The sequence below is a fragment of the Triticum urartu genome, chromosome 4A (genome assembly GCF_056163025.1).
Source record: "Triticum urartu cultivar PI428250 chromosome 4A, HENAU_Tu73, whole genome shotgun sequence".
Lineage (NCBI taxonomy): Eukaryota > Viridiplantae > Streptophyta > Magnoliopsida > Poales > Poaceae > Triticum > Triticum urartu.
In genome coordinates, this window is record NC_141876.1 from 203,758,122 (window position 1) to 203,780,058 (window position 21,937).

The following is a 21,937-nucleotide window of genomic DNA, read 5'->3' on the forward strand; positions in this document are numbered from 1 at the left end:
TCGGTATCTTCATACCTAGTTCAACCTCGTTACCGGAAAGTCTCTTTACTCATTCCATAATACATCATCCCACAACTAACTCATTAGTCACTTTGCTTGTAAGGCTTCTTATGATGTGCATTACCGAGAGGGCCCAGAGATACCTCTCCGATACTCGGAGTGACAAATCCTAATCTCGATCGATGCCAACCCAACAAACACCTTCGGAGATACCTATAGAGCATCTTTATAATCACCCAGTTACGTTGTGACGTTTGATAGCACACAAAGTATTCCTCCGGTGTCCGGGAGTTGCATAATCTCACAGTCAAAGGAATATGTATATGACATGAAGAAAGCAATAGCAATGAAACTGAACGATCAATATGCTAAGCTAACGGATAGGTCTTGTCCATCACATAATTCTCCTAATGATGTGATCATTTTCATCAAATGACAACACATGTCTATGGTTAGGAAACTTAACTAGCTTCGATTAACGAGCTAGTCTAGTAGAGGCTTACTAGGGACACAGTGTTTTGTCTATGTATCTACACATGTATCAAGTTTCCGTTTAATACCATTCTAGCATGAATAATAAACATTTATCATGATATAAGGAAATATAAAATAACAACTTTATTATTGCCTCTAGGGCATATTTCCTTCAGGAGGCATGGCCCTCGGTCAGTCCAAAACCACCATCGAGTCTGACGCTCGTAGACGGCGCCGCCTCAACACCTAGCTCTTCCAAGCGGGGCTGGCAGATTCCGAGCGCGCCATCTGCTACCAAGCTGAGGAAATGACACAAGTCAGTAGAGGATGTGGCTGGGCGGCTGCGACATGAGCGCCCTGCGACAACCCGGGAGGGATGTCGCAACGCATGGCGGGTCTTCCGCCACCGGCGTGACGATGGCGACACCAGTTCGGATGTCGATGATGATGACCGAGGTTCCCGTGGTCTTGGATGCCACGCCTATGGGGTCGCCATCCACTACTATGCCTATTTTTAGCTTAGTTTCGGTTAAGTTTATTTCGAACTTGTTAAATTTCGTTTGTTTGCATCTGAATTATCGAAATTTGTTATTTTTGCCCACATTTCTTGTCCTACCCGTTTAAACCACACGGACATTTGGTGACTCCGGCTGGATGGCCGGCACCTCCATGTCATCTGATGAAGAAAATGAGAAATCCAAAGATTTGTCGAAAATTGCTCATTTGGAAATTTATGGAGGTGATCCGCATTGGAGATGCCAGCATTAGAGCATCTCTAGCAGATCCCGCAACTGACTGTCTCACAAAACTTTTTTACAGTCCCGTGAACCCTCCGACGGAACAGACCCCGCAAACCCATGTTTTACGGGATCTGTTCTGCGCCGGAGGGTTGTCAGTACCGCAAATTTTGCATAACTTCATAACTTAGAGATTTGAACAGAGAAAACTGAATGGAATCATAATATAAATTAAACAAATGGATATAGATTGTCTTAAAAGCAATTCACAATGCAACAATTGGTCTCATTACAGCAAATGTTTGAATTCGAATTATTATTACAACACCAAATTGTTCAAAATCACACACAAATACAAATGAATAAGAAGGGAGAATGTACCCCCGTAGAGTTGCCAACGATGCTCAATAGGATCATGCTTGAGTTGGTTGTGTGAATCACAGTTCTCGATCTTCCAGTGCGTCTCAAGAAATGCAGTGATCTCATCTGTGTCCCTAGCAGGCTTCACACGGCTACCAACATTGTCACAATTGTAGTCCAAGTCCAAATCTCTCTCATCCTCGACGATCATATTGTGTAAAATTACACAAGCAGTCATGATATTTTCGAAGGATTTTTTTATCCCAAAAGCGAGCAGGACCTCAAACAATGGCAAACCAAGCTTGCAAGACACCAAATGCCCTCTCGGTATCCTTTCGGCAAGCTTCTTGTTCTTCGACAAAGAAATTGCGTTTCTTGATTATGCGATCACTAATGGTCTTCACAAATGTTGATCAGGAAGGATAAATACCATCGACCAGATAGTACCCCATGTTATACTCATGGCCATTGACGGTATAGTTGTACGTCGGAGCTTTGTCACTAGCTAGCTGAGCAAATAGATGAGACCGTTGCAGGACATTCATATCATTGAGAGACCCTAGCGAACCAAAGAAACAATGTCAAATCCATAAATCATGTGAAGCCACAGCTTCAAGCACAGTGGTGGGTTTTCGTTATGGCCGGTGTATTGCCCTGCCCAAGCCACTAGACAGTTCTTCCACCTTTAATGCATGTAGTCAATACTACCTAGCATGCCCCGTGATTCCCTTTTTTCGTTCATTGCCATGAGCCTCTTTGCGTCTTATTCGTTTGGAGCACGAAGGTACTCCGGGACAAAAACTTGAATCATTATCTTGCGCATTTGATGGTGGTATCTTCTCCAATGCAGAGATATTCATCCGCGTATTCGACCGGAACACCATATGCAATCACTCTCGTCGTTGCCGATATTTTTTGATATGCACTAAAGCCAAAAAAACCGGCAACATTCCTATGCCGAGTGAAAAAATGACAATTTTGCTCCCAAGCTTCAATGATGCGCACGAATAGGGACCTACGCATTCGATATCGCCTACAAAAGAGGTGACCGGATATGTCGGTACCTCGGCGAAGTAGTCCTTCATGAGCATCTTGTCGTCGAGAGCTCGGTTGCGGGGAATGCATAGCCGGCCGACCATGGATCCGCGCCGCTTTTTCTTCAGGCCCGCCTCAATTTCGTTCACGAGATGCACCAACACTAGGTTGTCGACATTGTCGCTGACGAACATCTCTTCTATGTCCAAGTCATCAGACGAAGACGATGAGGATGAACTCCAATCCATCTACAAAATGCCCTCGAATCACTCGTAAATTTCACCTGAACCTCAACCGAGCCAAATCAAACACAATTCCACGGGCGTTGGACATACCTCGCTCGAAGCTGGCCGTCGAAGCAAAGCCCCGCCGCCCCTTTCTTCTCCCCTGCAGGCCGAAGCAAAGTCATGCCGACCCTTTCTTCTCCCCGTTGGCCGAAGCAAAGCCGCGCCGACTCCTTCCTCTGGTGCGCGCTGCGAGGCCCACCGATTCCTAAGCTCACCGGTGCCGGAACCAACCGGATTCACCCGCTACAAGACCGCGTGCGAAGCTCCGGGGTGGATCCATGGCGCCGGCGGCCGCCGTGAGGCCCCGGACACAAATGGGCACCCCCACGCTGAAACTTGGTGGAACAGATGCAACGCGGGGCGGAGGAGCTTTCTGACGACGTGGGGCAGCCAGGGGCAGCAAGAATAGGTGGGGATGTGCGGCGGCTGCGACGACGACGGGGAGTGGAAGCGCAAATGGAAGCAAGCAGAAATGAGTAGGAAAAGGGAACAGACAAAAACAGACGCTTCTCCCGTAGATTTGGAGGATCCCACAAAAAATTTCTGGAAAGACCGAATTTACGGATCTGTTCGGGTCGGCAAAACGGTCTACGTCCCACAAACCGGCGGTTTTTTTTTGCAGGATGACCCGGTTTGCGGGATCGCTAGAGAAGCTCTTACACATTTTTTATACTGTTTTACTTGCGGCACGGAAATGAAATCAGGCTCCATGTCGCGGCCACTCCTCCCCTTCCTCCCACAGCCCAACTCCCATCTGCTCCGCCTCGCCGCATCCTCTCCAGCCCTTGCCCCCGCCGGCTCCGGCTCCGCCCGCCTCTCTGCGGCCGCGTCCAAAGACGACCACGGTTATTACGACGCCGATATGACTATCATGACTCCCGCCCCTCTCGAGGTACGCGCGCATGCACCCTCACCCTCCTCGCCATTGCCCGATCTCCCCTCCTCGCGGCTGCACTTCCCCGTGGCCCCGCGATCGGGTGGGGCTACTGCGCCTCTATGGTGGGGCGGATCTAACCCGACTTGCCGTTGCTTCTCCTACCTCGCAGCAGGAGAACGACGAGATGCTTGTTCCCCACCAGGAGCTAGCCACCGCCGATGCAGACACTGCCCAGCCCATGGAAGGTATCGTGTGCGCCCCTAGCTCTATCTCTATTGGTGCTTTGCTTCATCCTGATTCGTACCATGATTCGGGAATGTGTGGTGCTGGTATGCCCGTTTGGATTGTTCGTAATCCGGGGCTTCTGATGTCTATGGTAGCAGTGGTGGCACAGACGGAAGCGGCAAGCACAGCCGAGAGCCAGCCTTCTGAGGACCCACAGACATCGCGGTTCACTTGGACAATCGCAAGTTTTACCCGGCTCAACGGGAAGAAGCACTACTCTGATGTGTTTGTCGTCGGTGGGTACAAATGGTGAGCTCCTATGTCTCTTCACGTATTCGGCTGTGTTGGCATTGCGGTGTATTATGATAACCCAGCCTACCCAACCAGCTTTGCCTAGTTTGGTGTTTGTTTAACCAACTTATCTCTAGTTCCGTGTATTTTTGCACAGCCGATTATAAGATAAGCCCAGTTCAGCAACCACAAACTGAGCCTTATACTAGCTGCAGCTGCTGCGACTTTTCAGAATGTTTTAACTTGGTAACGTCTGTGGCTTTGATGCAGGCGTGTTCTTATTTTCCCCAAGGGGAATAATGTGGAGCACCTGTCAATGTACTTGGACGTCGCTGACTCGGCCAATCTCCCATATGGTTGGAGCCGTTCTGCCCAGTTTAGCTTATCTGTTGTAAACCAGATTGATCAGAAGTATACGACACGAAAAGGTGCATTCCTTCTTCATGCTGTACATAACCCTGCATTACGTAGATTTGCACTTAAACTTGAGTGAACTGTAAAGGAGCGCTAGCACTATTCTAGTCTCCACTAAACTGTCTCTGTATGCAAAACTACTACTCCTATTGAAGAACTCCAGGGTTTCGTAGCATAAAATAGCAATCAATCTCATTTAGACACTGTTCTGTCCTAAACAATGAATTCCTCACAGGCTCACAATTACAATTTTAATCTAGCTTTGTTTTGGTTTACTGTTTGAACACTCGGTCACATGTTGCTTCACTCCCCAAAATTAAGTCTGGGTTGTGACCCTCATGCTTTTAAATGCCACGCGACATCTTTTGTTTGTTCATCTTCATAGTTGAAAATAAGGTGCATCATTTATCGTGCAAGTCAAACTTATATATGTTTGACAAAAATTATAGAATAAAATATCAATATTTACAATACAAAATAAATAAAATATGAAATACTTTTGTGATGGATCTAATAGTTTAAATTTGGTACCACAGATATTGATACTTTTTTCTATAACTTGGTCAAACATGCATATGTGTGACTTTTGAAAAAACTAATACACCTTGTATTTTGGAACGGTGGGACTAATTAGGAAGGATATTTGAACTTGACCTACTGATTCTGAGTACTGCTGCTTGCTCTTCTTTCTGTTTGCCAATGTCTAATTTCTATGGTATAAATGCATCTCTAATGCACTATTCTTCTCTGTCTGGCAGATACTCAACATCAATTTAGTGCACGTGAGAGTGATTGGGGTTTCACTTCTTTTATGCCTTTGAGTGAGTTATATGATCCAAGTAGAGGTTACCTTGTGAATGATACTATTGTTGTGGAGGCAGAGGTTGCTGCCCGCAAAATGGTTGACTATTGGACATATGACTCAAAAAAGGAAACAGGTTATGTTGGTTTGAAAAACCAAGGAGCGACCTGTTATATGAACTCTCTTCTACAAACATTGTACCACATACCATACTTCAGAAAGGTCTGGTTTATGCATTGTAACTTTCTAGGCATTACTGTTTTCTGTACTAGTCGACTAACTGAGGTTTTCTTGCAGGCTGTGTATCATATGCCAACCACCGAAAACGACATGCCATCTGGAAGTATTCCCTTGGCTCTGCAAAGCCTTTTTTATAAGCTCCAGTACAGTGACAACAGTGTAGCTACAAAAGAGTTGACGAAATCTTTTGGATGGGACACATATGATTCCTTCATGCAGCATGATGTACAAGAGCTCAACAGAGTTCTCTGTGAGAAACTTGAAGATAAGATGAAGGTAATGAATTTAGTGTAAGGCTTCCTATATGTAGCACATGGGCTTCTATTAACTTAGCTTTCTCCCTAGGGAACTGTTGTAGAAGGAACAATCGAGCAATTATTTGAAGGTCACCACATTAATTATATTGAGTGTATAAACGTGGACTATAAATCTAACAGGAAGGAGTCCTTTTATGGTACGTAACTACACATTATCTTGGTACCAGGTTCCCATTAGCTGTGTTTCAATCTTTGTGTTTCAATCTTTATAGCTGAGATAATGCTGTATTATTTCCTTGCAGACCTTCAACTTGATGTTAAAGGTTGTCGTGACGTGTATGCATCGTTCGATAAATATGTTGAGGTTGAACGTCTTGAGGGCGATAACAAGTATCATGCAGAGAATCATGGTTTACAGGTACACACACCACATATTCTTCTTTCCATTAAGCTGTAATCTGAAACTTGAATTGGTGCTTTTATGAAGATCTTGAATCTTGATTGGAACTGTGTCACGTGAATCTGCATACCGTACACAACCTCTGTTCAGAAATAGATGATGTTTTGGAAAGAATGCATTTAATTGTCTCTAACATACAAAAAATTATTTAGATTCTTCAGATGGAAATAGTAACTATATTTTTCATAAAATACTAGCAAAAGAGCCCGTGCATTGCAACAGGCGAAAAAGATAGGTCCTCTCACCCACCCACCTCTCTCTCTCCTCCTTTCTCTGTTTCTTCCCCACAATGCCGGCGTGTGTGACCCCGTCGAGTCACGCCGGATCTGCACCGCAGCGCGCATCCCCGGCCGGTGGTTCCGCTCTGGGCTCGAGCCGCCGCATCTCCCCGTCGTCGTGGGTTGGCGTCCAGAACCACCCCTCCTTGGTTGAACACATCAATGGCCTTTGTGGAACGGCCGGTCAGCGCGTGGTGGCAGGCGTGCGGGTGCGCTGGTTGGCGAGCATGCGGGCGCGCTGGGGTGGCCGTTGCGCCAGGCGAGCTGCGGCTGTTCCGGAGCTCGGCGCTTAGAGGCTCGCAGTGGCTGCGGCGCTTGCGAGCGCGCGGAGGTGGGCTTTGCTGCGAGCAAGCGTGGGGGCGGACGCGGAGATGAGCATGCCCGCGTGAGGGGGAGGGGGGGGGGGGCGTGAGGTGGACCGCAGGGCCCGGCAGCGGCAATTGCGGGGCGTGGCTGGTCGGCGGCTGCAGGGCGGGACGGCTCGAGCCCCAAGCGCCGAGGGTCGACTGCTGCAGGGCAGGCCGGCGCGAGCCATGGGTCGACGGCTATAGCGGGAGGGCGTTGCGGCGGCAGCTGTGGGGCGGGGCAGCGCCTTGCGCTCGGCGGACGGAGCGGCGCGAGAGCACGGGCCAGCTTTGGGACGAGCGCGTGTGTGCACAGGTAAGCTCGAGCGCATAGTGGGCGCGACCGGCGCGGCGGACACGGTGGGGCCGTGGTCGGACATTTTTTGGGATAGTCTGCAGCGTTGGACGCCTCCAACAAAAGCTGGGTATGGACGTCCGTTTTCTAGACGCAAACGAACAAAATCCGAACAAGACGGACGTCCGTTTACGGTCTAGCGTATAGTCCGTCAAGAGAAACAATTAGAGGCAAATATGGACAACAAACACATATGTACACATGTCCTCGTGAAGCTACCGCAGTACACAAAAGCCCATCTTATCTCTAAGAGACATACCGTCCTACCCACCACCACTCATTTCTATTCCCTTCTCATACCCCAAAACCAAATCGCCCCCTTTCTCTTCATCTTCTTCGCCATAGGAGCAGCCACAACAGCAGAGCACATGGCGGCGGCCTTTAACTCTCCAAGGCTAGCCTGCAGTTCCCCCCACAGCAGCAGATCACGCCCGTGCGCGCGCACCCTAGGCCGCCCCCTGCCTCCTCCAACCGCGCAAGCAGGCCAAGCCGACTCCCGCCCCCATCTCCTATCCTGTCTTCCCCTTCTCTCTCTAATCTCTCACATGTTTTCTCCAGGGAGCCCGCCATAGAGACACCACCCCTTCGTCTCGTTCCGTCTGCCGGTGTTGGCCGGATCTGCCGGCCGCTGCTAGTGTCCTCCAAGGAGCCCGCCATGGAGATCGCCGCCTCTCCCTCTCATCCGTCCACCGCTGGTTTCCTTCAGGGACCCGCCATGGAGGTTGCCGCCTCTCCCGTCTCGATCCGTCCGCCACCGGATCCATGGCGGAGCAGCCGAGATCCGCCGCCCAGGCGAGCGCCCATCGATGCCGCTGGTGTCCCTTGGTCTTTCCATCGATGTCGCGAGGCACATCGTGGCTGCGTTTTTCTCCCCTTTGTACCGGTTCGATTTGAACTGCGGGTTGAATACCGATAAACGCAGGGACCTTTCTGCAAATTTGCCGCAACTGCGAACCCGACGGAGTCAATCCGTGCTTTATTATATTAGGGAAAGATGTCCACATTTTCTTATAGAATTTTGTTAACATATTCACATTAAAAGAAACAGTCACAAATCTCATGTTTGAGACACTTCGCATGTCTAAAACGTCATCTATTTATGAGCACGGGGGTACCTTCCATTAGCTTGAGAAATGCAGTTTCTCTTCTTCTCTAATTTATTTTGGTATTGTCTTGGTGACTGGATTTCAATCTTGATATTTCAGGATGCAAAAAAGGGTGTTCTCTTCCTCGATTTCCCCCCTGTTTTGCAACTTCAGCTGAAGCGTTTTGAGTACGATTATATGAGAGATACCATGGTTAAGGTTGGGACTGTCATACCTTGCTGATTCTTTTATCTATTATTTTACTTCTATAGTTTTCTACATATTGAAGCGGTTGCATATTCTTTACATTATTTATGTACTCCCTCCGTCCCAAAATAAGTGTCTCAACTTTGTATAAGACACTTATTTTGGGACAGAGGGAGTACATAATACCTGGTTTGTGAAAGTAACAAATGATGTGATTTGGATATTTTTATGGAATATTGGAACCGTAAGAATCACCAATTGTTTCCATAAACACATTATCTTTGAAGCAGCACAAGGTTGTGGAGCAGCTCCTCCACCTTTGTTGCTAGAAAGTGTACATCACAAGTGTTGAAAGAACTACTTCAACTTGGTGCGCTAGATATCCCTCTAGAGGTGAATATAGTCCGATATGGCAGCAGGTCAATAAAAAACTCCCAAAGCACAAGATGTAGTCCAAGATCTTAGACAAGAACACATAGTTCTAATATAGGTAATGGGTACATAGGCTGAGTTACAAACTAGAGGTATGGACCTCTATTTATAGGGCTTTGGAAACCTTCGCATCTCAACTTCTACTTATAGCTAGAAAACATTACGTGAGATTCAACATTCTACTCATAGCTAGAAGACTCTAGAAAACAATAGCCAGTGCTAAGAAAAGAAAAGCAAATACTAGACAGAGGAGTAGAATTATCTAGAAGTAGTCAAACAGATTTGACTTCTGTTTTTTCTTCTTCTTTTACTTCTCTCTATTGTTCCTCACCAATCTTGCATTAAATTATTTATGTATGTATGCATGTGTGTTCACCCTATTGCTGTACTAAATACTTTAGAGCTACTTTCACACATGGCTGCCAGTGTGCAGCATTTGAGCTAGGCCAGGTAGACTCAGCTTGAGCTCGAAACTATACTGACTTCGATCTTGAGCTTAGCTTGGTAACTCACATATACTAGTGGATACCCCAAGCGTTGCAATGAAAAGTTGAGCAAAGATTTCTCTATAAGAATAACAGCTTAACAAGTATACCACAAACATGATTGAAAGAAAATGAGAACATGATCATTTAGTTTATGCACATATCATTTTTTTACAACGGATGCATAACAACAAATAAATAAATGTCTCAACTGTTGACATTTTGCATGTACATCTTGGCAGTGATTAAACACTGTTCTGAGTTAAGAACCTTTTTTTACCACCTTCCCTAGTCTCCATTAGGTATGAAGGTTATACCAAAAACAAATTGCAAAGGAGAAAAATCGTACGACCTAGTTATGCTAACCTCAACCTGTAGGTGCCCCTATAATCAGAGGTACAATCGGCAGGTTGGATACTTGAGTGTCATAGACACATTATCTAAAGCACCCAAATAACCTAACCAATTTATCTTCACTGCCTCAAAATTTCTTGTCTAAACGCTGCACTTAATATAAAAGGTAGTTTGTCAGAGTTTCGTATATCAAGCAAAAATTAAAACGGTACCAACAAAGTATTTGGGAAAAGCTTCCTCTTATAATATTTCCTTTGGCTGCTGCTTGTGTCTCCTTCAATTCGGCTTATGGTTGCTGCATATATCCATTTGAAAAATTTGATGAAAAAATATGTCATGTGGTGGGCCTTGGAGAAACACAAAGTCCCAACAAAGTACATTACCCTCATCAAGGATATGTACGATAAGGTTGTGACAAGTGTTCGAACAAGTGATGGCGTCACCGATTGCTTTGGTGATATCGTTGAAGATGTGAGCTATCAAATCAAAGCCAGATGGATGAAGTGGCGCCAAACTTCTGGCGTTATCTGTGACAAGAGAGTGCCACAAAAGCTAAAATGCAGGTTGTATAGGACAGACGATTCGACCCACAATGTTGTATGGCAGTGTTGGTCAACTAAAAGGCGACATGTTCAACAATCAAGTATATCGGAGATATGCATCTTGAGATGGATGGTGTAGCCACACAAGGAATGATCGGGTTTGGAATGATGATATACATGATAGAGTTGGGGTAGCACCGATTGAAGAGAAGCTTGTCCAACATCGTGTGAGATGGTTTGGGCATATACAATGCAGGCCTCCAGAAGCACTAGTGCATAGCGGACTGTTAAAGCGTGCTGATAATGTCAAGAGAGGGCGGGTAGACCAAACTTGACATGGGAGGAGTCCGAAGGACTGGAATATCACCAAAGAACTAACCAAGAATAGGGGTGCGTGGAAGTTAGCTATCCATGTGCTAGAATTATGACTTGGTTTCGAGATATGGGCTTCAGCTCTAGCCTACCCAACTTGTTTGGGACTAAAGGCTTTAATGTTGTTGTCTTTTCAGATACAAAGGGAGTTAACCTAAACACGAAATACACTAGACCTTCTTACCCTCTCCACCCTCTTTAAATTGGTGGATAGTAGAGATATCTCATGAAACATCTTCAAGAAACCTAAGTATCTTGAATCAACAATGGTCATAATTTTGTAGTCATAGAACTAGCTATGGACAGGGGTGCGTGGATTGTTGTTGTTGTTGTCGTTGTTGTTGTCTTTTCAGATACAAAGGGAGTTAACCTAAACACGAAATACACTAGACGTTCTTACCCTCTCCACCCTCTTTAAATTGGTGGATAGTAGAGATATCTCATGAAACATCTTCAAGAAACCTAAGTATCTTGAATCAACAATGGTCATAATTTTGTAGTCATAGAACTAGCTATGGACAGGGGTGCGTGGAAGCTTGCTATCCATGTGCCAGAGCCATGAGTTGGTCGCGAGATCTTATGGGTTTCACCTCTAGCCTACCCCAACTTGTTTGGGACTAAAGGCTTTGTTGTTGTTGTTGTTGTTGTTAGAGCATAACATATCACTTGCTAAATAGGCGAAACCAAAACATGCATGTATTGTCATTCTTATGCAAGTACGTGTATTGTCAGATGCCGAATTAATAGTCAGATGCCTCTGTCCAAGTTCTATTCGTAGGTAGCATGTGGAGGGAACAAAATCTAAAGAAAATTAGAGATGGAAAGGTCTTTAGTGAGAGAACAACCGTTCTACAATCGGACACCATTAAGGTCATTGGAGGGAGAAAGAGTATCTGCAAGTGGTTTGTATGGTGTCACGGCATCCAACTTTCGCCAATTGATGACACGACGTTGGTTCTTTGTTTAGGGATCTTAGTGATATGGATTCAAATCAATTGGTGGGTTAAGCAAATCCAAAACAAAGAGAGGAAATCCGTAGACTCATGTATAGCTTGTAGTACATTGACATCAATGTGCAAGTGGAGGTCGTCAAGCACTCATAATGCACCTAATTAATTAGTTCCAAGGTCTTGGTAATGCTCCAGGTTTGAGACCCTGAAAAGCTATCTTGCATGCAAAGGCTGTATAGAAAAGTTGCTAGGGTATGTTTTTATTCAACCAATTGTGAGTTCTCCTCGACACGAAGCCGACACGGAAGCCTTGTACACAACCAACCATGTGCATGCCACAACTAGTCGGGCACATCCCTCTGATCGGCGGGCAGGTGTTCGAGACGATAACTGACACGCTCTTAGGCGCATGCTAGGTGATGTAGGGCAAACCCTAAGGTGTGGCCCAATCTTCACAATTGAGGTGAATTTGGGGAAAATCATGAAGAACACGAAGAACACATTGGGAAAACACTATCGGACAAGATTCAGACCAAGATACTGCTCATACCATAGAGTCAACACAAGATACACATGAATCCAACAACATCAAAGGAAATAACTAGGTAGTTTATCCAAATCTCTAGGAGAGATGTGTCTTGAGTGGTGATTAGATCTTCTCCAATCCAAAGGATGCGGAGGTCTTGCTAATCCAAAGGGATTCTTCTCCCTTAGGAGGTCTTCACAACAATGCAAGGTTCTCCGTTAGTAGGTCTTGATCAATGGAGGGGGTGGATGAACAAAGCTCTATCAAGTTTAGTCTAGATGCTTTGCTCACCCTAGAGAGTGGGGAAAGGTATATATAGTTCTAGCCATGAAGAGGTAGGAGGGAGGAGAGATACATGGGCTGGGCCTAAATCCGTGCGTGTGGGCACAAGTTGGTTACTCTGACTGGTGTCGGACATTTCGACAGGTTGGACGCTCCAATGATGGGAGTGTCCATCTCACTTGGGGTGCCTCCAAAGATGGAGTGGTCACTCTTCCTTATAGTTGGTGGTCGAGTTGATGTAGTCACTGGAGCTTCTTGTCAGACGATGTAGATGCCGGTTTGATCTTGAAGATACCTTGGAAGCATGTGCACTAGATTGCCGTCTTGAAGATGATCTTGGAGATGAAGATGACTTGTATTTGTTGAGCATGTTTTTGATGAGCTCTATTTGTGCGTCCATCTTGGTGTTGATGTAGTCCCACTTGGCATCGAAGTGATCATTGTAGGCTTAGACCGGATGTGATGTGCCTTCCCTATCCATATTGACACTCGAGCCCGGTGTGAGTAGAGAAGGGATTGAACAATACCAAAGTTACCTCTTTCTGATGTTGGTGAAGGATCAGGTGATCTCACAATTGACAATATGAAATGAATGCACTTGGTAATGAGCCTTGTCCAACCTCACACCTACACATATGGGTTATAGTGGAGCCTGGTAGGGATTAGTAGCACGGAATCAAGCAAATTAAAGTTCAAGATGTTGTCGAAGTTGGAAGCAAACCACAATGAACTCCAAATGTTATGCTAGTGTTCACAAAAGGATAGATAGAAATAAAAGAAAATCACACATAAAGATAATGAGAAAATATGCAGCTGAGTAGCTATTATCTTCTTCCACATGTTAAAAGATTAACTTTCCAGTTCTGAGCTTGTCATGCCTGCTTTTGCAGATTAATGACCGCTATGAGTTTCCTTTGCAACTTGATCTGGATAGAGATGATGGCAAGTATCTTGCTCCAGATGCAGATAGAAGTATAAGAAACCTTTATACTCTCCACAGGTGATTACTTTAATGTTATGCATTCAGTTGTAGGAACTCTGGATTGTTTGAAGTTGAAGTTGAGTAATTTGTCTATCACAGGTTCCCAATGGTTTAATATAGTAGTCTGGGGACTCACATTGCAAAAGACATTGTAACAGTAACATCTGTTTCTTTCATTTCGAACCTATTGATGAGCATAGGTTATTAGTTGCTATGCTTTAGTGGACAGGGACTTGAACGGAGGCAAATGTTTTGTTATATATGATAGAGGAGTGTTCCTGAATGATGATTCATACTTAGTCAACTATAAGAATCTGTCCACTGAAGCGCCTCCTTAGAATCTGCCAGGCATAAAAAAAGATCTCCTTGTCATATGAATTTCATATTTGTTACTAATGTTTGTCAAAATGTGTTTGTGCAAGTTCTAAATACGAATTTAAGTAATTACTCCCTCTGATCCATATTACTTGTCACTCAGACGCATATATCTAGACGTATTTCAATGCTAGATACATCTGTTTGAGTGACAAGTAATATGGATCGGAGGGAGTACTCCCTCCGTTCTTTTTTAGTTTGCGTATAACTCAGCGCACGCATACCAAGCAAGCCATCCGATGGGTTATTTTGGACTGTTTTATCCCTGCATGCAACGACCTGGAAAGATGTATGGCTATTAATACGCATGTAGCCATTGGCTCCTTTTTTCTCTATTCGTGCTTCAGTCTTCTTGGATTCTCTGCGCACGCTTCCCCTGCCTCCTCTATGCATGCATGCGTTTGGACTGTAATCACTATCCGGCTGCATGCACTGCTCTAAATTAGGGGTAAACTTGGAAACAGCTGCTGAAAAAGTGGATCACGCAGAGCATTTAAGGAAAAACAGAAAAATCTTAGACGCAGACTATTGAGGACCGGAGGGAGTACTAGTTAGGGCATGGTGTTTTCTTGGAAACCAGGCGGTAGTTCTTTTTTACAGAGCCAACAAGTCCAGTCCTGGTAAAAGCGAATTTAGTTAAATTGTGTTCCTAACCAGACAGGATCTTAACTATCTTAAGAAAATCTGGTTTGGACAATACTTGGGATCCAAATAACCTGTTGATTTATTTGTATAAACCAGTTTCTTGCAGACCAACCTATTGTGTCTAATACTAGTGTGCAAATAGGTATCATGAATTCCTTGCTACATCTTCCTTCTGTACTAATCTTGTTTATTTGCTTTCTCAGCGTTCTTGTTCATAGCGGAGGAGTACATGGTGGTCATTACTATGCATTCATACGGCCAACGCTAGCAGATCAATGGTTATTTCTCTAATGACTTTTGTGGTCTTCTAGTACCACAATTTACTCAATTAATTGCTTCTCGTTTTCTTATTCATGGCCACTTGATGGTAGCTGAATATACATGGATATACACGTGTCTCAACTTGACAACATAAACTAGCTTACTAGGACAGGTATTTGTTAGATGCTTCGCTACCATCCCAACCTAGTATCCAAAGTATCATGTGAATTGTTGTGCTTACAGATGAGAATAATGATAATCTTGGGTATAGTTTGTAAATTTGTGCAAGTATTTGTTAATTGGACCAAGTTGCTCTCTTTCCATCTCCCTCATCCAAGTTTTCATGAGATAACTGTTTCCAGGATTTTCTGTAAGCTATGACCAGTTAGCTAGCATGAACTCCATTGACTTTCTTTAGAATACATTGTCATTACTTGTTCCAATAGGTTTGGTTACTCTGACTGCACCCGGACGTGATAGACTCATAGTAGACTGTGGTATCTTAAGTTACACTTCTGGTGGTATTCGCTGCCACTGCGTGAATTGAGAGTTAGAGAGAACAACAGTTTTGCCAAGAATACATGAGATTTGTGTATCATTCAATAGACGAAGATAATTTTACACGGATGAGGTTTTATTTGGGTTAGTTTCCTTGCAGGCTCAAGTATTTGAGACCAAGGGTGTGTTTCAGATATTTTGTTTATGATGCCTAGCTAGGCAAGAACTTCTAGCTAGCACGAGGTAGAGCCTACAAGAGTAGCAAGGGAAATTATTTGGTTCATTTTACCATCTGACAAGTTAATTATAAAGATCTGAGCGTATGTTCAACCACGGCTTTGTTTTATTTGTTAGCATGACATTATGTAGCATTCACCTGATTCTTGCTGACCCAGTGTTATGTGGGCTAGCCCATCAAACTTGAGCCTTGTCGTTTAATTAGAGTAATAGGGGCAGTTCTGATGGGGCTTTGGGTGGCGGCCAAAATAAGCTGCCCCCTACCCAGCTTATTTTGGTAGCCCAACCTAAAATAAACTGCCAGAATAAGCTGGGTAGGGGCAGCTTATTTTGACAGCCACCCATATGCCCCAAAAGAACTGCCCCCCTAGTTGATTAAGCAAGTTCGTGAGGAAGGAATCCGGTTAGTTTAGAGATCTTATTAGAATTCGAGTAGATTTACCAGCTTGTCGGTCAGGTCTTGTCTACTATATAAAGGGCTGACCCCTCTCAATAAAGCAGAGAAGAATATTGTCATTTACTTTTATCTGTTTTTCAATAATTAGGGTTCTGTCAGTAGTAGATCCTTTCAGTTTTGTGTCGAAGATCAAGACCGTGGAGCAGATGAAGATCATCATGAAGCAATTTGGAGGCCTTCACATGAGCGGATGACTGGGCGCTCCTCGCCTAGCTGGTGCAGCGCTTGAGGGTGCTTGAGCAACTCTTGCTGGCCCTGCCCCACCACTAGATTCCGTGGCTGCAACAACCGCCCACGATGCCAACTCCGCATCCCAGGCCCGCACAGTTGTGCCTCTTGGCCTACGGGGCTGTTGTGCCTCTCTGATCCTCCTACGGTTGACTCAACTCCCACACATTCCTCGCCCGCACCACTAGCATATGTTCTACCGTCAAGCACTCCAGCGCCAACCCTGACACAATAGGTTCGGGGCCCCACCCCAGCTGAGTTGGCACAACATCTTCGTCAGGGCCTCAACTGCGACGAGATTTATGTTCAGGGGGTGTGCACAGTTCTTTATTGAGGCTGATGACTCCGACCACCCCCTCCTAGTAAAGCAATGAAGAATATTGTCATTTACTTTTATCCACCTTTCAGTAACTAGGGTTATGCAGTAGCATTGTTCAAAACATGGACTGATAAATCAATTAACTGGCCGATAAATCCCTTCTCAGTGGGTCACTTAGTAGCCGATTAACTGGCTGACTCGCCTATTAATCCTCTATCGCCATTCAACTATGCCCAGTTAACGAGTTAACGATTTCTACGGGAGAGCCAGTGCAGCTCTCCTGGCAGGGCAAGGATCTTGTAGCCCATTTCTGATAGTTTGCTTGGCAAAGCTAGTAGTTTATTTTCTACTCCATCCTGAATAGATGGTGTACAGTTTGAGTGATTTCATCCTGATTTAAGTGGCATGTATGTAGATACTCTGTAATCTTTCCGATTTACCCCTCATGCGCTCGGCCGAGAGTAATTATCGGCATTGCATGCGAGGAATTAAAGTGCCAACCGAGCGCATGCATACTTGAAGCAACACAAGGTTGTGTTGGAGTAACCCCACTTGGTTGCTACGAAGTGTACAACACAAGTGTTGAAGGAACTACTTTAATGTGCTGCGCTAGATATCGCTCTAGAGGCAAATATAGGCCGATATGGCAGCATGAGTTCAATTCAAAACAACTAGAGCACAAGATGTAATCCAAGATCTTAGATAAGAACACCAAGTTTGTTACAGGTAGCGGGGACCTCTATTTATAGGCTTTGGGAAGCCTTCACATCTCAGTTCTGGTTCCAAAATAGAGGCTTTAAGATGTATTCTGGTTCCAAAATAGAGGCTTTGGGAAACCAAGATGTAATCTGGTCCCAAATAGAGGTGAGGACCTCTATTTTTAGGCTTTGGGAAGCCTTCACATCTAAACTTCTACTTATAGCTAGAATACTCTAGAAAACATTACTTAAGATACAATGTTCCACTCATAGCTAGAAGACTCTAGAAAATAGTAGCTAAAGCTAGGAAAACAAGCAAATACTAGAATAGAGTAGAAGTATCTAGAAGTAGGCAAATGGATTTGACTTATGATTTTCTTTTCTTTTCCTTCTCTCTATTGTTCCTCATCATTCTCCTTTGGTTGTTTGGAACTCGACCTTTAGTTATCTTCATAGAGCGCTTCTTCTGGGTGATGGAGAGTCAAATGCGCAACATTGAATGTGTTGGATATACCCGTCTCGCTTGGAAGATCCATCACATTGGCATTATCATTTATCTTCCTCATAATAGAGAAGGGCCCATACCTTCGCTGCCTAAGCTTCCTTTTAACACCTAAAGGCGGTCTTTCTTTCGGAGGTAGACCATCACCTTATCAACAACTTGAAATGATTTCAGCTTCTTGCAGTCAACAAATTGTTTATATTCCTGATTTTGTACTTTTGAAACACAAGAATTTCTTCAAATAACTCGGTGTCATTATCAACAAAGGACAATGCTGATTTTGAGTTTCCCCTTGATGGTAGCTTCACCGGGTCCACTACATGTGTTGGAACTTTAGTGTAGATAATGGAAAAGGGATTCCTTCCTTTGGATCTATGCTTGGAGTTGTTGTAGGAGAACTCTGCAAGTGATAAAGCCAAATCCCATTGTCCCTTTCTTTCTCCACAAATGCAACCAATCAGATTACCCAATAATTTGGTCACCACTTCCGTTTGTCCATCTGTTTGTGGATGGGTAGTGCTAGAAAATTTTAAATCAGTGTTGAATTGCGTCCACAAAGTGAGCCAAAATGCAACATGAAACTTGCCACTTCTCGAAAGAATAGGTTTGCCACACGGAATGAAATGAGCCATTTTAGAGAATCTGTCCCATGACCACAAACACAACATCACTTGCTCATTCTGTTCTTGGCAAACCAAAGACAAAGTCCATAGTGATATTCTCCCATGGAGCAAACAGGAACAGGCAAAGGCATGTATAATCTTGTGTTCTGGACTTGTCCTTTGTAGGTTCGACATATGGGGCACTGTTGAACAAACTTTCCTGCACCTCTCTTTAGTTGTAGCCAAAAATAACGAGCCTCTAGGTTAGTCATAGCCTTGTCGTGTCCAACATGGCCACTAACAACAACAACAACAACAACAAAGCCTTTAGTCCCAAACAAGTTGGGGTAGGCTAGAGGTGAAACCCATAAGATCTTGCGACCAACTCATGGCTCTGGCACATAGATATCAAGCCTCCACGCACCCCTATCCATAGCTAGTTCTTTGGTGATACTCCAATCCTTCATGTCTCTCTTAACAGACTCCTCCCATGTCAAATTCGGTCTACCCCGACCTCTCTTGACATTCTCCGCACGCTTTAGCCATTCGCTATGCACTGGAGCTTCTGGAGGCCTTTGTTGAATATGCCCAAACCATCTTAGATGATGTTGGACAAGCTTCTCTTCAATTGGTGCTACCCCAACTCTATCTTGTATATCATCATTCCGGACTCTATCCTTCCTCGTGTGGCCACATCCATCTCAACATACGCATCTCCGCCACACCTAACTGTTGCACATGTCAGCCTTTTAGTCGGCCAACAGTCAGCGCCATACAACATTGCGGTCCGAACAGCCGTCCTGTAGAACTTGCCTTTTAGCTTTTGTGGCACTCTCTTGTCACAGACAATGCCAGAAGCTTGGCGCCACTTCATCCATCCGGCTTTGATTCGATGGTTCACATCTTCATCAATACCCCCATCCTCCTACAACACTGACCCCAAATATCGAAAGGTGTCCATCTGAGGTACCACCTGCCCATCAAGGCTAACCTCCTCCTCACACCTAGTAGTACTGACACCGCACATCAGGTACTCGGTTTTAGTTCTACTAAGCCTAAACCCTTTCGATTCCAAGGTTTGTCTCCATAACTCTTACTTCCTATTTACCCCCGTCCGACTATCGTCAACTAGCACCACATCATCCGCAAAGAGCATACACCATGAGATATCTCCTTGTATATCCCTTGTGACCTCATCCATCACCAAGGCAAAAAGATAAGGGCTCAAAGCTGACCCCTGATGCAGTCCTATCTCAATTGGAAAGTCATCAGTGTCGACATCACTTGTTTGAACACTTGTCACAACATTATCGTACATGTCCTTGATGAGGGTAATGTACTTTGCTGGGACTTTGTGTTTCTCCAAGGCCCACCACATGACATTCCGCGGTATCTTATCATAGGCCTTCTCCAAGTCAATGAACACCAACCTCCCAGGCATGAAACCAAACTGATTTTTGGTCACGCTTGTCATTCTTCTTAAAGCGGTGCTCAATGACTCTCTCCCATAGCTTCATTGTATGGCTCGTCAGCTTAATTCCACGGTAATTAGTACACCACTGAACATCCCCCTTGTTCTTGAAGATTGGTACCAATATACTCCGTCTCCATTCTTCTGGCATCTTGTTTGCCCAAAAAATGAGGTTGAAAAGCTTGGTTAGCCATACTATCGCTATGTCCCCGAGGCCTTTCCACACCTCAATGGGGATATAATCAGGGCCCATCGCCTTGCCTCCTTTCATCCTTTTTAAAGCCTCCTTGACCTCAGACTCCTGGATTCGCCGCACAAAATGCATGCTGGTCTCATCAAAGCCTCATTGAACAACTTGTCGAAGTACTCCCGCCATCTATGCTTAATCTCCTCGTCTTTCACCAAGAGTTGGTCTGCTCCGTCTTTGATGCATTTGACTTGGCCAATATCCCTCGTCTTCCTCTCTCGGATCTTGGCCATCTTATAGATGTCCCTTTCGCCTTCCTTCGTGCCTAACTGTTTGTAGATGTCCTCATATGCCTGACCCCTTACTTCACGGGCAACTCGCTTTGCGGCCTTCTTCGCCATCTTGTACCTCTCTATGTTGTCTGCACTCCTATCCAGGTATAGGCGTCTGAAGCAATTTTTCTTCTCTTTAATCGCCTTCTGGATATCATCATTCCACCACCAGGTATTCTTATCTTCGCTTCTCCTTCCCCTGGACACTCCAAACTCCTCCGAGGCCACCTTACGAATGCAAGTCGCTGTCTTCATCCACACATTGTCCGCATCCCCTCCTTCCTCCCAAGGGCCCTCCTTAATGACCCTCTCCTTGAACGCCTGAGCTACCTCCCCCCTTGAGCTTCCATCACTCCGTTCTAGCGGCGTTGGCACGCTTATCCCGCTTGACACGAATCCGAAAGCGTAAGTCAGCAACCAACTTATGCTGAGGTACAACACTCTCTCCAGGTATCACCTTACAGTCTAGGCACACACGCCTATCTTCTCTTCTCGAGAGGATGAAATCAATCTAGCTAGAGTGTTGGCCACTACTAAAAGTCACCAGATGTGATTCTCTCTTTCTAAAGAGGGTGTTAGCTACAATCATGTCATAGGCTAGAGCAAAGCGTAAGACATCTTCTCCTTGATTCCTGATGCCATAGCCAAAGTCCCCATGTGCCCCTTCAAAACCTGTGTTAGATGTAACCACGTGGCCATTGAGGTCTCCTCCTATGAAGAGCTTCTCGCCGATCGGTACACTCCTAACCATGTCTTCCAGGCCTTCCCAGAACTCCCTCTTGGTGTTCTCATTGTGGCCTACTTGCGGGGCATACGCGCTGATAACATTGAGAACTAAGTACCCAACTACCAGCTTGACCAGGATAATCCGATCCCCACGTCTCTTGACGTCTACCACTCCATACTTGAGGCTCTTGTTGATCAAGATGCCTACGCCATTTCTGTTTACAGCTGTCCCTGTGTACCACAACTTGAAGCCGGTATCCTCTACCTCCTCCACCTCCTTTGCCTTCTGTCCCCTCCATTTGGTTTCTTGGACGCAAAGGATATCAACACCTTTCCTCACCGCTGCATCAACTAGCTCCCGAAGCTTCCTTGTTAGGGGCCCTACGTTCCAGCTACCTAAGCGAATCCTGCTAGGCTCGGCTAGCTTCCTTACCCTTCGCACTCGTCGAGTCAAATGCGAAGACCCTTGCTCATTTTCCACTACATCGGGGCGCCGATGTAGCGCTCCACTAAGGGTGCGACGACCCGATCCTCGCTCACTTGCCACCGTATCCGGATCAAGATACGGCGCGCAACCAGGGGGGTGACAGCCTGGCCCTTGCCCATTTGCCACCACACCCGGGTTCCGATGTTGCGTGTCGCTGAGAGGGTTATGCCCCAATGAAAATCTTTTGGGTTTTATCTCCATAAGAGTGGCTGAGTTTTTCCGTTGGCTCGCCAAGCCTATCACAACCCTCCTCTACCCG

General features: G+C 45.3%; 1 protein-coding gene and 1 long non-coding RNA gene across 9 annotated transcripts in view; one reads left to right on the plus strand and one right to left on the minus strand.

Annotated features, from left to right (window-relative positions):
* Positions 1-1,440: 1,440 nt before the first annotated feature.
* LOC125551418 (uncharacterized) lies at positions 1,441-3,422 on the minus strand. The gene is made up of 2 exons (XR_007302552.2): positions 2,942-3,422; positions 1,441-2,854 (listed from the first exon to the last, which is right to left on the minus strand). It is a non-coding gene; the product is annotated as an uncharacterized LOC125551418 (long non-coding RNA).
* A 150-nt stretch (positions 3,423-3,572) lies between these two features.
* Positions 3,573-21,937, plus strand: part of LOC125551417 (ubiquitin C-terminal hydrolase 12) — a 44,134-nt gene continuing 25,769 nt past the window's right edge. For 3 of the 8 annotated variants that reach the window (XM_048714666.2, XM_048714664.2, XM_048714661.2), the window contains exons 1-11: positions 3,573-3,785; positions 3,940-4,015; positions 4,151-4,304; positions 4,557-4,714; positions 5,459-5,724; positions 5,800-6,018; positions 6,088-6,196; positions 6,302-6,417; positions 8,642-8,740; positions 13,562-13,671; positions 14,877-14,951. In XM_048714666.2, the coding sequence (XP_048570623.1) occupies positions 3,588-3,785; positions 3,940-4,015; positions 4,151-4,304; positions 4,557-4,714; positions 5,459-5,724; positions 5,800-6,018; positions 6,088-6,196; positions 6,302-6,417; positions 8,642-8,740; positions 13,562-13,671; positions 14,877-14,951 (1,580 nt within the window). In that variant the 5' untranslated portion in view covers positions 3,573-3,587. The remainder of the gene's footprint in view (positions 3,786-3,939; positions 4,016-4,150; positions 4,305-4,556; positions 4,715-5,458; positions 5,725-5,799; positions 6,019-6,087; positions 6,197-6,301; positions 6,418-8,641; positions 8,741-13,561; positions 13,672-14,876; positions 14,952-21,937) is intronic. The other 5 variants (XM_048714667.2, XM_048714662.2, XM_087518139.1 and 2 more) reach the window with 3 other exon arrangements.